We start from the raw sequence: 14,677 nt of genomic DNA on the forward strand, positions 1-14,677 counted from the left end.
TATATATATATATATATATATATATATCAGTTCATGTTATATGGTTATTCAATCTAATCTCATTTAATTAAGAGTGAATAAATTTGAGCATGCGTTATCATTTGACTTCAATGTAATTATGGTACTTTGTACATTTGATATGTCAGAAAGCTATATATAACTTATTCAATGAGATTCTTCAGCTTACAGTACACATACCTTTGTATTTAGTCTCAGTTTGTTCTATATTTCTTTTCATTTTGTCTTGTTATTTATTCTGTTTACCTGTTGTTGTTTTTTTTATAAAACTGTTATATTGGCTTGCATGAAATATGTATATTGCATTTTAATACTTGTATTTTACTACAAAATCCTTTTTTTCTACTGTTTTTATTTTAATAATCTGGCTGCAATGGTTATTGAGACATTAATGATACTAATGAATGGCAAGTTTAAGCTGGTTGGTTACTGATGTTTAAAACTGGGATCAGTAATTAAATGTTGAAGAGATAGTAAAACATTTATATAGGCTTGGTTCTAGTGCTGTGTAACTGTGAAAACTGTCTCTTATAAATTTTGTGCCTGTGGTTATTTAAACATATTTTGGGATCTAAATTCAACATTGACCAATTAGATTATTGCATTTAATGAAGTGAATAGGGTTTTCAGTGATTTTTTTCGTTCCTCCCCTTTAGGAGTGTGGCTGTATTTGTGACAGTTGTGTAAATAACAACAGGTAAGAAAAATTGATTTTCTATTTTTTTTATAATAGGAAGTTTCAAATAGTTTGACCTGCAAACATGTGAAGCATATTTTAGGCTGTTTTAATTCATTAAAACCCCTTAAATTCATTGGCAATCTAATGGACTTTATCCATGACTGAAATAGGCATTTTTACACTAAATGAATAAAAATCACAACCTTAGACGTATGCCATTCATGTTTCAGTTATGTGTGTATAACTATTAGGAATTAAATACAAACTCCAAGACATTTAAAAAACTTCTAGAAAATGGAAAGTGTGAAAAAACAATTTTTCACTAATTATAAATATTCTAATTGGAGTGCATTTTTTGTTTTATATGAAATACCTAGGTATATCTAAAATCTGTATCTGCTAGTTGCCTTTTAAAAATCAATGATGAGTGCATCCTGGTATGTCAACCTTCCATCATTATATAAACAGTTGATGACTTTTTTACATGTACTTATTACTTAAGAAACAACAAAAATAACTATGAAATTTTTAAATTTGATTTGTCTGGATTTCAAGAAGGAAGTGGCTAACATTCTTTTGAAATTTTGCTAAAGATTTTGCATAAATATACCTATTATCATGACTAATGCATTGCCAAAAATTCTGAGTTAAGACTTTGCATCTATAGAATTAAATGAAAAGACTATAAATATAAGAGATTTTTATTTTTTTTGTCCTATTTTTCTTTTACATGAATATCTCTGAGTTATAAATTGCTGGGATCAGCTTACAAAATTAGAAGTTGTTATGGTTCTCAGTCATTCATAGTTAGCATACATTTAAAGTCACTGAAACATACACATTTTCAGCAAATATTTATTTATATATTTTTATTTGTATACCTGAAATGATCTACATCAAAGTTCAGCTTCTTGTTGAATATTGCAAATGGATTGATAAATTTGCATCTCAACCTTTAAGTATAATTCTGAGTAGATTGATTTAGAGACAAGTATATAGTTTTTATTTTTAATATTTTGTTTAAAAAAATCTTGTATATAAAACTCACAATGTTGGAATGCTCAAGTTAGAATTTATTATTGTTTTGTTAGATACATTAATTAACTTAATTTTTGATTGATCTCAAGTATATTTGAAAACATAAAATACTTACTGGTGGGTAGATACAGTATACTCTTTAGTAAGTCTTTCTTTTTGTTTGCCTTCATCCTTTTTTTTGTTCATATGGGTTGTTATTGAGCTTTTTTTGGCTACTGCTCTTAAGGCTTTTTGGGTGAAAATGTTTTCTGTAAATAAGTCTCAATTTTTAATAATCTTTTATTACAGTCTACACCTGCACCAAGAAATAGAACAGTTGAAATGCCAGCTTCTTGAGAGAGAGTACCACATTGTTCAAATGGACACTAGTGTTATCAACCATGCTCAACAATTTCCTAATGGAGAGTGGGAAGCCCTTCGGCAGGAACTTCTCTTGTGGCAAGAAAAATACCAAAGGTAAAAAAGTTCAAGAATCAAGTCAACAGTTGGGAATGTTTTCTTTTACACTTGGAATAACTTAAAGAATTGGATATAAATATTTTTATTGTTTGTGCTACAGAAAACAGCTAAGTACAATTGTTTAATCTAAGATGTTAATAATTTCAATAAACATTATATGCTTTTGAGTAAATCATATAGTGTTGTATGTTTAATAATTTTCCTGATATCACAGCTTGTGAAAAAAAAAATTGGGTTATGGCAAAAGATATGTTATTTGTCTTTAATACATCAGAAAATGAGAAGTTAAAACTCAAGAAATAAAAGTCACATAAAAAGATGCTAAATTTAGCTTGCAAACTTTTTTTCTGTTCTACATACATATATATTTAAGTTGTAAAGGTTATGGAACACAGTCACATGTGAAAAGTGTAAAGCAAGCTCAATTTTGCATTTCTCTGAAGAGTCGTGTAGTATACTTTTGCATTCATTGTCGAATTGCATAGGTTTGCTTTTCTATTTGAATGATTTTTCATTAAAATCCAAACCTTGAATCTCGGAGTAAGACAGCCAGGATTTTTAGTGTGTAATAATACCATTTCAGAAAGAGCTATTACCTCACACCACTGAAAAGAAGATTTTTGCATATGCTACAAACATATTAACATGGACTGTGTGGGCTATGATGTAATCATTATTATATTATAGCCCTCCACCAATAGGAGGGTGACAACTCCTCCATGCATAGTAATTCCTATGACACTAGGATTTGAACAAAAGCTCATTATTTTCCTTGGTGCTCCTTTATTCAGATGTTTTTTCTTAAGAATTAACAGAATTTTCATACAAATTCTTTTAAACTTTTGTCGCTATTAGTAGTGTGTAGTCTTTCTTCTTGTAGTTTTCTTGGTTATGAGAAAGAAAGAAATACCACATTTTAAACATTTCATTAGAACTTTGGTTTGATTTATCTTCAATTTGATTTTTCCTTTTAAGTTTGAATATGTGTTTCATTGACTGTGGTAAGTTTTCTTTGACAGTACCTTTCAACTGTTGTTTTAACCCAGTGTACAAGTTTCACTAAGTGCTGTTTAGTGTCGTCATTATGCCAATGACTTAGACCTATGTACCATGGCCAACTTTTATGTATATAAAAAAAAAATATGTAAGACTGCCTCATCTGGATTATGAATTCATATTCCAATGTTTATTACCTCCTGAGGTTTTGACACTTCTCAACAAGAGCAATCCACTACTGTAATAGTGACTGGTTTGGGGTCTTCAATTCTATCTTGACCTTCACCCAGTAATTCATTCTCTTGGGAGACTTTCTACACTCATATATGAGGTGGGCCTCAGCCTTCTCCTTTATGTCTTTAAGACATGGAGCTTATGATTCCAAAAAAAAACCTTTATGTCTCCTCATCTTTCTCTGCAAAAGGATTTGTCTCTTTTTAGGAACTTTCTCTTGAGACCATTGTTCTTCTCAGATCCATTCATGTGTTACCCTTCTGTGGACTCTGGCTGATTAATGCATTATATCCAGAGATATGCTGTCTTCTCTTAGATTACTACCTCCTCCTTTTCATCTTTTGCCATTATGGTGGCACACTTGACCTTACACTATCCTAGGCATCCTTCTTTCCCCATCTTGCATGAACTTGCATCTGTTTTGAGGCTATTAGTGGCTCAGCAGGGCATCTGGGGGCTTAATTATGCATAAATATTCAGGTTTCAGTACCTTTGATGAATGCAGCACAGGTAGCACATTGTGTAACTTTGCACTTGACAACAACTAGATCTAGAAAAGAAAGAAAAAAAAAACTCTCACCCAGTATTCAGGTGGGATGTAATTCTGAACACATGCTCCATTTTAGGAGTCCAATTTCCAGATGAACAGTCTCTTTATTAATGTCCTTGAGATTTTGGCTGCTCAATGATCTTTCCATCACTTTCCAACCACTAACAGCAAAGTACTTGCTCTCTGGACTTCATATGATATCTTTGGACAAGACTTTCTCTTTTGAACCTATGACCACCATATTCTGTTGTCAGTCTGTCATTTTTTGAGAGTATCAACCTTGGTGCTGGATTGCCTGCCTTGCCTAGACCAGGTCCTTTCCACAGAGTGGTTTGCCAACCTTCTGACTATTTCAGTGGATTTATTTCCACTTTAGAAGTCCTTTCATCACTGCCTTTTCAATTCTCTTCAACATCTAGCTTTCACTTTTTTCATCTCTAACCCTGGTATGATACTCTTAGTCTGGATTGGTTCAATAACTTTTTCTATACCTGTTCTCCTTTTTGAATCCTTCTTATTTATCTTATCAGTTACTGGACAATTTTATACACAACCTTTCATCTCTTCCCTGGCCATTATCTATTTCTTTCTCTGGCTCTTACAGATATCTTCTGAATCTTCTTTATCAGTCATCATTCTCATCCAGTTCCTCATCCAGATTTAAACCTTTTTTTTTACTTCTTAGAGCTCTCACATGTCTCCAATTTGAACTTTTGGCCACATGATCCCTGTATCATCTTTTTCTTCTGGGAATCATTACTCTGATAATTGTACCTTGCATGCCTCCCACACTTTACTACAGGTACAAGTTCCTATTATTTCATCCAATCACCCGAGCAGCCAAAGGGACGGTGATTGGATGTTTCTTCCAATCAGCCTACCCTCTAGTGCATAGTTTTGGTTAATTAGTTTTTAAAATTTAATCATTGATCAATAAAAATTTATTTTGAAAAAAAATGTTTAAAACTTAAACTCGTACACTTCATAAATCAGTTTTGGTTTTTGCTGTGTGAAATGAAGTAATAATGGCACAAGGAAACCCAGCATCCCTCTTTTGCAAAAATGATAACTAAGTCAGTTGACCAGTTAATTATTCCCACTCTGTGCTCACATGGTGAAGAGTTGGCTTAGACTGTTACTTATCTCAGTGAGCACCTTACTCCTAACTGTGTAAATTCATACTCATCAGGCTAAACTGGGTAAGTAAAGATATTATACGATCTTTATAAGATAGTTGAATATTAACATAACATTATAGGCAGTAAGTCAATCATCAGTGGTGCTTGAGACTTAATCAGGTATAATTGCATAAACTAATAGCCTACATTTGTGGTAGATCTAGTACCACTCATATCATTTGAATTAGAAAATTACATTACTGCAGTATTTACAGTGTATTATCTTTGTTTGAATATCATATGTACATTATGTGCAGTATAATGCATTTCCTTGCAAGGGCACATAAAAATTTTAAGTTATTTTGATCAAGCTGAAATATATATATAAAAACCCTATGATATTGTTTTTAATAAATATTTTGATAATCCATAATGACCTTAAAACTTTTATCATGTTTTCTGTTCATTTAAGCTGAATAAGTCAAACTTATCTTAATATTACAATTTCAAGCATTTTAAAACTGTTTTTCGTCAAAAAATGGTGTTTTATCTTTATTGCTAGTAGAAAATTATTAATTTTGTGGGTAAATTTCCCTAAATTAAATTTTTTAATTTTGTTTCTAGAAATAATTATTTTTCACTTACTTATTAGTATCAAATACATTATTATATTCATTCAAAATTTATGTTATCTATATTATGCTAACCTTTATTATGGGCAAAACGTTTTCAAATTTCATTAATTACTATTAAGGTTTTCTTTAATATCCTCTAAACATTGTAGATATTGAGCATATGTAAAAAAAATTCAGTTTTCTTAAAATTTTATCGTATGATTGATCTTGATACCATTTTACGTGCATAAAGTGGCTAATCAGTTAATGACTGACATTCTGTTTTCTTTTTTCGGAAGGAAACATTGTAAAAATGGATTGTACATGGATTCCGTTAAAAAAAATGCTCTGAAGTCTGGAAGCATTTCCTTGCTAACCAAAGTGGTACAAAAATTACAAATGTATTGAAATGCATACACTGTGAAGCAACCTTCAAGTCCATCAAACAACACCAAGCTTCAGGTATCATCTTGAAAACAAGCACAAATTGAAAACTGCTCAAGCCATCTTTTCAATGCCTTCTGTCTCCACATTTACTGACACCCAACTATCAGTTCCATCCAACTTTCCAAAGACCAACTAATCTCCCCCCCCCAGAATTAGTTCTTGCCAATTTGGCTGCAGTAAACCACATTCCCTTTGCCACCCTAGCCAACAGCTCAGAAATCAAGAATGGGTGGAAAGCCCAAGGATTGGAGATGCCTCTAACGGAGAAAAGTATCAAGGGAAAGGTAATTTCTTATGGAGAACAGATTCCAGAAGAAATGAGGGTTGAAAGAAGGGGGAAAAAAAAAGAGATGAAGATGAGAGATTTTCTTTGTCACTGGATGAATGGACCTTTAAGTGAAATAGAAGGTATATGTGCCTCAATATTTGTTCTACAGGAAAAAAAGTTTATGGACTTGGTATGATAAGAGTCCAGGGCAGCATGCCATCTACCAAGACAATTGAGATTGTCACCAACAAGCTTAAGATCTTTTATATGGATCTAAAAGAAGATATTGCTATTTTCAGGATGGCACTTCTGTGATGAAGAAGATGGGACAGCTGATGAGTGTGAACCACCAGCTTTGTCACAGTTATGGAACTCATTTGGCTGTTGTTCATAAAAAGTCTAGTACAGTTGAAGAAGCAGAAACTGAAGAAGCTAACATTCACGCAGAGTCAGTAGATGATGATGAAGGAGAAGAGTCATGGAGTGCAAACTGGCATGAAGAAAACTCTGAGAACATTTATTTTGCAAATGATTTTCGAGGCATGATTGGAAAAATAAGGAAAGTTGTTCAAATTTTTTGTAAATCTCCAGTTAAAAATGATCATTTCTAGAAACTATGCAAGACTCAAAAGAGAAAAGAATTATCTTTACTTATGGACACTTGTACCAGGTGGAACTCTATGCTCATGATGTTAAATAGATTCTTGGAACTGAAAAATATTGTTGAAAATGCTCTGAATGACCTTTCTGCATTGATCTTTCTCCCACTTCTGATGAGCTAAAGCTCATTTCAGAAATTGCCAAAGCCTTAGAAGTTGTGGAAGTGAATGCTTTGGCATTAGGCAGAAGAGACTGTGATTTGGTAAAAGCTGAGCAACTCTTTGAGTTTATGTCGAGGAAGCTGAAAGAACTAGACTGCATGATAGAACACAAGTTGTATCTGGCTATAGACCATAGGATTATGAAAAGAAGAAACGCAAATCTCACTAGTCTATTATGCTACTTGGAGGACCCAAGTACATAATGATCACTCCTGAAAGATGACTCACTGCTCTCACATCCATCTACAAGTGAAATTGCCAAGACAGCCAAAGACACTTACAATCGTCTATTCTAAAACCATGCTTATGTGAATGAGATCGGGGAAGACGCTCGAAACAATGAAACTCAAACTGTCACTGAAAAGATATCAGAACCACCAAAGAAATTGAGCAAAGCAGAGGAACTAGATGTTTTCATCTCAGAGAAAAAATAAAGGAAGAAAAGCAAAAGCACTGGATACAAAGACTTCATCCCAAGAAATATTGAAATGCATCAAAAGAGAAATGGCTGTCTTGGAAAGCACTAAAGAACATTCAAGTACATTAGAAAAATATTTAATGTTGTGATGACAGTTCCTCTAACTAGTAAAGAGACAGAGAGAAGTTTTAGTGCAGTTGGTCTCTTCATTACAAAATTGAGCAGTGTACACATCTTTAAATGATAATACTATTGACAAGCTGTGTTTTTTTTTGGTCTTATCTCATGCAAAATAATGAGAGAAATATCTGTTCTAAAAAGCACCAAGGAATGTGCAAATGCATTATAAAAGATTTTTAATGTGATGTTCATACCTCCAACTGGTGTAGAGATAGAAAGGTCTTAGTGTATTAGCCCCTTATTCTAGATACAAAATTGTGCATGCCTCTGAAAAATGACATGATTAGCAAGCTGTATTTTCCGTCATGGTATGATGTAAATGAAACAATAAAAGTGTTTCACCTTTTCAGAAATATTTGATTTTTAATCATTTTAATCAATTATTTAATCATTAATTATTTTTACAAAATTGTGCATGCCTCTGAAAAATGAAATGATTAGCAAGCTGTATTTTCCTTCATGGTATGATGTAAATGAAACAAAAAAAGTGTTTCACCTTTTCAGAAATATTTAATTTTTAATCATTTTAATCAATTATTTAATCATTAATTATTTTTACAAAAAAAATTAATCATTAACCATGCACTAAAGAGAACCCTCTTGCCATAAAACTATTATAATGAATCTAGGTTTATATATTATGATACCATTAACAAGATAATATGACTGGATTTTGAAAATGAAGGCTTTTAAGGTAAACGTTTACATGTTTATTGCCACAGCTCAAAATGAATAGCTGAGTTTATGAAAAGATGGCTTTAGAAATTAGAATAACAGCAATCCCATTCAACCTCATATCTGTCAAGCACACCAGTGCAGCTGCTATTGACTTTTATGCCTTTAGTTTGGTAAACTGGGTCTTGAAAGTGAACAGTAGGATGTCTGTGGAAACTCTGTCAATATGTATGGTATAAATGAGCATTGCCACCCTTCACAGTAGCTTGTTACAATGGCATTGAAGCAACAGGCAATAGCTTATAATCATCGTCATTGGAATGAGTATGAAAATGGAGGAAGTAGTTTTGAGTGCAGCAAATATGTTGAAAACACAAACATCAGTATTTCAGAAATAAAATACTAGTCGCATGATATAATGAAAATAACATTCTTTACAGTTAAAAACAGTGATTTAACTACTTTCCACAACACTACTTTTTAACTAACATTTATATCTAAACAACAGTAAAAAAGTTTGTTTGCCCATAATAACATCTACACCATGACAGATAAGTCCTTTCTCCTGTAGGTTATTTGCATAATTGTCTTAATTAATTGTAAGGTAATTTCTGCTGTTAATGTTTCTTACATTCACTTCCAGGTTAACAAGCGTATAAAAACAATTTTAATAATTCATATGAAACATGAAAATTCCTATGTGTACAGCATTCAGCAACTGTAACAACAACAAAACAGATGGCTTAACTGGTAGATGCTGAATTTACAGTACCAAATTATTAATGAATTTTACATTTACTTATAACTTACCTTAGATACTAACCATTTACTTGTAAACTTTAAAATTACTGGGTTTGTGCTTGAAAGGGGGGGGGGCTTTTTCTTCGGGAGCTTAAGTAATAATGTTTTGTGTAAATCTGGTGCAACAAATTTCTGATGTTTCATTCAGAAGAAACATTCACATGACAAGAAATTTTAGTTTTGATTGCAGTGTTACAATTCACCATAAAAGAGGAACAGATGACAATTAGAAGGTGTTTTTTGTGTGGTAGGTTTGAAGCAGGGTAATGGACAAAGCCCAATACTACATTCTTGGCATTGATTCCTTGCATTGCTCAGCCTTATAACACGTTACACACCTTTTGGCAAGATAAGAAGTTGTAGCAGGTGAAAATCAGATAGGCTGTGGTAACTTAACTGGACTGGTTTACAGTTGAACCACTGTTATTCTTCTTGATGAACTTCTCAGTCAGTGTGATACAAAAATCCAAGCTTAATTTTGTTATTACGGTAGAAAACAAAAGCATTAATACAGGCAATATCTACCAAATGCATAAAGATTTTATAGTAATATTTCTTGATCCTATTCTTATCACAAGAAAATTTGGACAGAGGTAGCTGCTCATCACTTCCATCTATACTACCCATGTTCTTGTGATTGTCAAGAACTGCAGCACGTTTCTGCACACCACCACACTTTGTTTTCACATTGCAAGCTTCAGTTATAACTGTTACATCACTTTTATAATTACCATTTCATAACCAGCTGCTTGTCCCAAAAAAACCACCACTGATTCTCCCTTATGGTTGGCTTTCCTTTTCAGCCTGATAGTTCTTACAGCATCAGTGCTGTGAAAGCATAAATTATCTTCCAGGTCAGAGCTTGTGTGTCAATTATCTAGATATAATGCACACCCTGCTCCAGGAGCTTGTGTACCACTTATCTAGATAAAATATCTACCCCTTATATACCAGTTAGATAGGTATAATGTTTACCCCTCATCCAGGAGTTTGTGTACAAGTTATCTAGGTATAGTATAGACCTCTGATCAAGGAGCTCATACACCAGTTATTTATGTAAGTTTATGCTCCTTGTCCAGGAGCTTTTGTATCAATTATCTAGGTATAGATAATATACCCCTCATCCAGGAGCTTTTGTATCAATTATCTAGGTATAGATAATATACCCCTCATCCAGGAGCTTTTGTATCAATTATCTAGGTATAGATAATATACCCCTCATCCAGGAGCTTGTGAAACAGTTATCTAGGTATAATACATACTCCTGATCAAGGATCTCATGCACCAGTTACTTATGTAAGTGTATGCTCCTTGTCCAGGAGCTTGTGTACCAGTTATCTAAGTATAGTGTAAACTCCTGGTCCAGGAATTTGTATGCCAGTTATCTAGGTATAATGTTTACCTCTTGTCCAGGAGCTTGTTATCTATGTATAGTATATACCCCTCATCCATGAGCTTGTGTACCAGTTATCTATGTATAGTATATACCCCTCATCCATGAGATTGTGTACCAGTTATCTACATATAGTATATACCCCTCATCCATGAGCTTGTGTACCAGTTATCTATGTATAGTATATACCCCTCATCCATGAGATTGTGTACCAGTTATCTATGTATAGTATATACCCCTCATCCATGAGCTTGTGTACCAGTTATCTATGTATAGTATATACTCCTCATCCATGAGATTGTGTACCAGTTATCTACATATAGTATATACTCCTCATCCATGAGATTGTGTACCAGTTATCTACATATAGTATATACCCCTCATCCATGAGCTTGTGTACCAGTTATCTACATATAGTATATACCCCTCATCCATGAGATTGTGTACCAGTTATCTACACACAAGCTCATGGATGAGGGGTATATACTATACGTAGATAACTGATACACAAGCTCATGGATGAGGGGTATATACTATATGCCAGTTATCTACATATAGTATATACCCCTCATCCATGAGCTTGTGTACCAGTTATCTACATATAGTATATACCCCTCATCCATGAGCTTGTGTGCCAGTTATCGACATATAGTATCTACCCCTCATCCATGAGCTTGTGTACCAGTTATCTACATATAGTATATACCCCTCATCCATGAGCTTGTGTACCAGTTATCTACATATAGTATATACCCCTCATCCATGAGCTTGTGTACCAGTTATCTATGTATAGTATATACCCCTCATCTATGAGTTTGTGTACCAGTTATCTACATATAGTATCTACCCCTCATCCATGAGCTTGTGTACCAGTTATCTACAAGTAATCATTCACAAATTTGTCAAAACATTCTAGAATATCTCTCTCATACTCAAATTGCACTTTTATTATACCAGCAGCAACAACAAAAACCTTTGCCTCACAGTACCTCAACCACTCCATAGTTCTGGTCTTTCCACATCATTCTAATCATTGGCAAAATCATTTCCTGTTTCAACATCACTGGTACTCTCAACTGTATTCTTCATTCTCTTTGCTTTTATACATTTCACATACACTTTAAACAAAAACAGCATAATCTCACCTCCATACAGAGGCAAAGTCTTCCTGTGCTTTCTAGTAGAAACCAATGATGGCGCTCATGTTGAAATGGCATGTTTACAAAACGTTTAATTACTTTTGCAGCAGAAAATTTGAGAGAAGCATCTAACACCATCTTTCATGAGAAAAGGGTACTTGGATGGCTCATGGTCCATGTCACAAACTATCTTGTCATATGCAATGGTAGTCGGCAATGAAAGCAATATATATGTATCATGCCAGTTAAGAGGTTAAGGTAAATATAAATCAAAAACTGTTTATGGTTAATAGGTTGGACAAAAACTCCTCAACCAGATACAAACTTTTTATTTTAGGAGAAATGGAATGGCAAAGTTTTGACAATTCAAAGCCAGATTCAGGTTAGCAACCACAAGGCTCTCATGATTCCTCACCTGCTCTTCCTCAGCTTTATTCACTTTACAAAAATTCTTTTCCTACTGCATTATAATATGTGATGAATGTCAAAGATTTAGTGCAAAGTTGGCAATATAGTTTGAGTGTTTATCTTGGATCAACAAAAACATTACTTTTCTGCTTCTTCTTAAGTTATAAGCTTTTTCCAATTTTATCAACCAGCATAATAAAATGCAACTGTATTTTGCTGTTTTTAAATTTCATTTCAGTATTATTCTCTTTCAAAAACCAGATTTTCAGACATTGAGATATATATAACAAGAAAGAGCAGAAAATATTTGACATGTAGGTATCAATATCTTCCATTCAGTGACCAAAAATATAGCTGACCAGTTGAACTGGACAATCACCTACCTCCACGAACTTCCCCATTTGTACAAATGGCTGACATGGACAGGGTTGTCAAAGTAGTAACCACAGTTGCTAAGAGAATAACTACAATGGATAGACCTGAAATGTAAACCAACATTAATACCACAATCCCAACATGACAACACAATCTATCAAAATATTGTTTCCTACCTCCTCGTACTTCTCCATTAGTACAAATTGCCGACATAGACATACTAGTCAGCATAGTTACTGTTGTAGCTAAGACCACAATAACTACGGCTAGACCTGAAACAAAAACAACAAAATTCATTTGATATTTCTTAACTATGCCTTTTCCCTGAGAAAAAAATGGAATATTTTGCAGAAATAGGAAAGTTAGTGAATCTGACTAACACATGGCCCATCAAGTATGTTGTGTCTTGTAAAAAAAATAAAATTACTACTTATAAGCTACTATCATTCTAGAAAAAAAATTACCAATTTAAAATTCGCTTATTTTGAATAATGTTCAACAATCTTAATTAATTGTACACATATACTTTAATATGTTATACTATTTTTGCACTTGTATACTAATGAACGTTTCAAGAGATTAATTTTTTTAATCTAATATATACATACATATAGGTAGAATGAACAGATTTTATTTATCAAAACATAAAATTAAATTAAACCCATACTGAAAGCAGTGTAAAAAAAACAAAATTAACTCAAACCTTACAAGGTTTGCAAATAAAGAATTATGAAGTTATTATAATTTACATAAAAAAATGAATAACAAAAACAGGAAGAGATCAACAGTTGAAAGTAAATGGCTAAGCTTAACATATAAGATGAAAAACAGCCCAGTCATGTTTAATTGATAATTTAACTCACAAGATTTTGATGTACATATGTCTGATATGTTGACATATAACAGTGCTTTGCCAAATGATACAAGAGTTACCTGACTTTCAATCACCAATCACAATCACACTACTAGTCACAAATAAGTTTATAACCAAAAAATAATTAACTGGATGCAGGTCAGCATCTAAACATTCAAAATTTATTACTCCAAATATTCAAATTCCTATTTCCAACCTTTTTACTCCACCACTCAAAGAAATCACTCATCTATAGACTTCTGAACCATTAAAGCTGTTAAATACTTAAATCAAATTGATTCTAATTCTTTGCAAAAAAAAATCCAAAATTTTACATCTGTCCTCAAAGCTTAATTTTCTTAAATCAGTTATCATTTTAGTAGTCTCTCCTTCCAAACTTCTTCCAGTAATTTTATATATCCTTCCCTAAGTAAGAAAGTCAAAACTGTGTATGGTACTTCAAATGAGATCTAATCAGCATTATACAGGATTAACAAAACCTTCTTGCTCTTAAAATTAGAATTCTTATAAACAAAATCTACATCTACATTTTTTCAATCACAGCGAAACTCCTATCTGACAGCTTTTAAGCTTTTTTATATTAACAATCATAACTAAGTCTTCCTCTCTTTGTTTTTCAATACATCATCTATAACCTTCTCCCATAAATACATTTTCAAAATATCTATACCCAATCACTTATGACTTTTGTGTCAGTTATGGTACACCTAATATTTGACAGAAAAACAAAAGAATTAATTGAGCACATGTATTACTAAAGTGTAGATATATAAAAGATGAATACCTGGAGAAGATGGAAAAAACTGAAAATGTATGGCACAGTGGATGCAGGAATATATTGAAATTTAAAATTTTCTTAAATCAGAACTATATTTCCAATAACACCTACCTCTTCTCACACTACAGCTATTACTCGACTGCTGAGGTTTCTTTTCCTTTGCCCATCTAAGCATTCATTTAAATTTTTCTCGCTTTCTGCAGTCTTTTATTACCTACTTAAATGCCCTTGGCGATATCTGTCTTGTGACATTCTCCACCTACATCAATGTGCCCTCTATCTTGGTACTGTATATAAGCACCTCCTTCAGAAATCTGAAAGGCAACACCCTAACCTTGGAATGATGGGATCCTGTATGCCATACTCAACCTGAGGAAACAGAACCCATCCAGTC

At 32.9% G+C, this 14,677-nt stretch overlaps 1 protein-coding gene across 4 annotated transcripts in view; it reads left to right on the forward strand.

Moving 5' to 3' along the window:
* The window catches only part of LOC106466671 (tight junction-associated protein 1-like), an 88,679-nt gene that overhangs the window by 33,385 nt on the left and 40,617 nt on the right, over nt 1–14,677 (forward strand). For all 4 annotated transcript variants that reach the window (XM_022394734.1, XM_022394733.1, XM_022394735.1 and 1 more), the window contains 2 exons: nt 675–715; nt 2,024–2,191. In XM_022394734.1, the coding sequence (XP_022250442.1) occupies nt 675–715; nt 2,024–2,191 (209 nt within the window). The remainder of the gene's footprint in view (nt 1–674; nt 716–2,023; nt 2,192–14,677) is intronic.

This window comes from Limulus polyphemus, unplaced genomic scaffold, assembly GCF_000517525.1.
Source record: "Limulus polyphemus unplaced genomic scaffold, Limulus_polyphemus-2.1.2 Scaffold2339, whole genome shotgun sequence".
NCBI classification, from domain to species: Eukaryota; Metazoa; Arthropoda; class Merostomata; order Xiphosura; family Limulidae; genus Limulus; species Limulus polyphemus.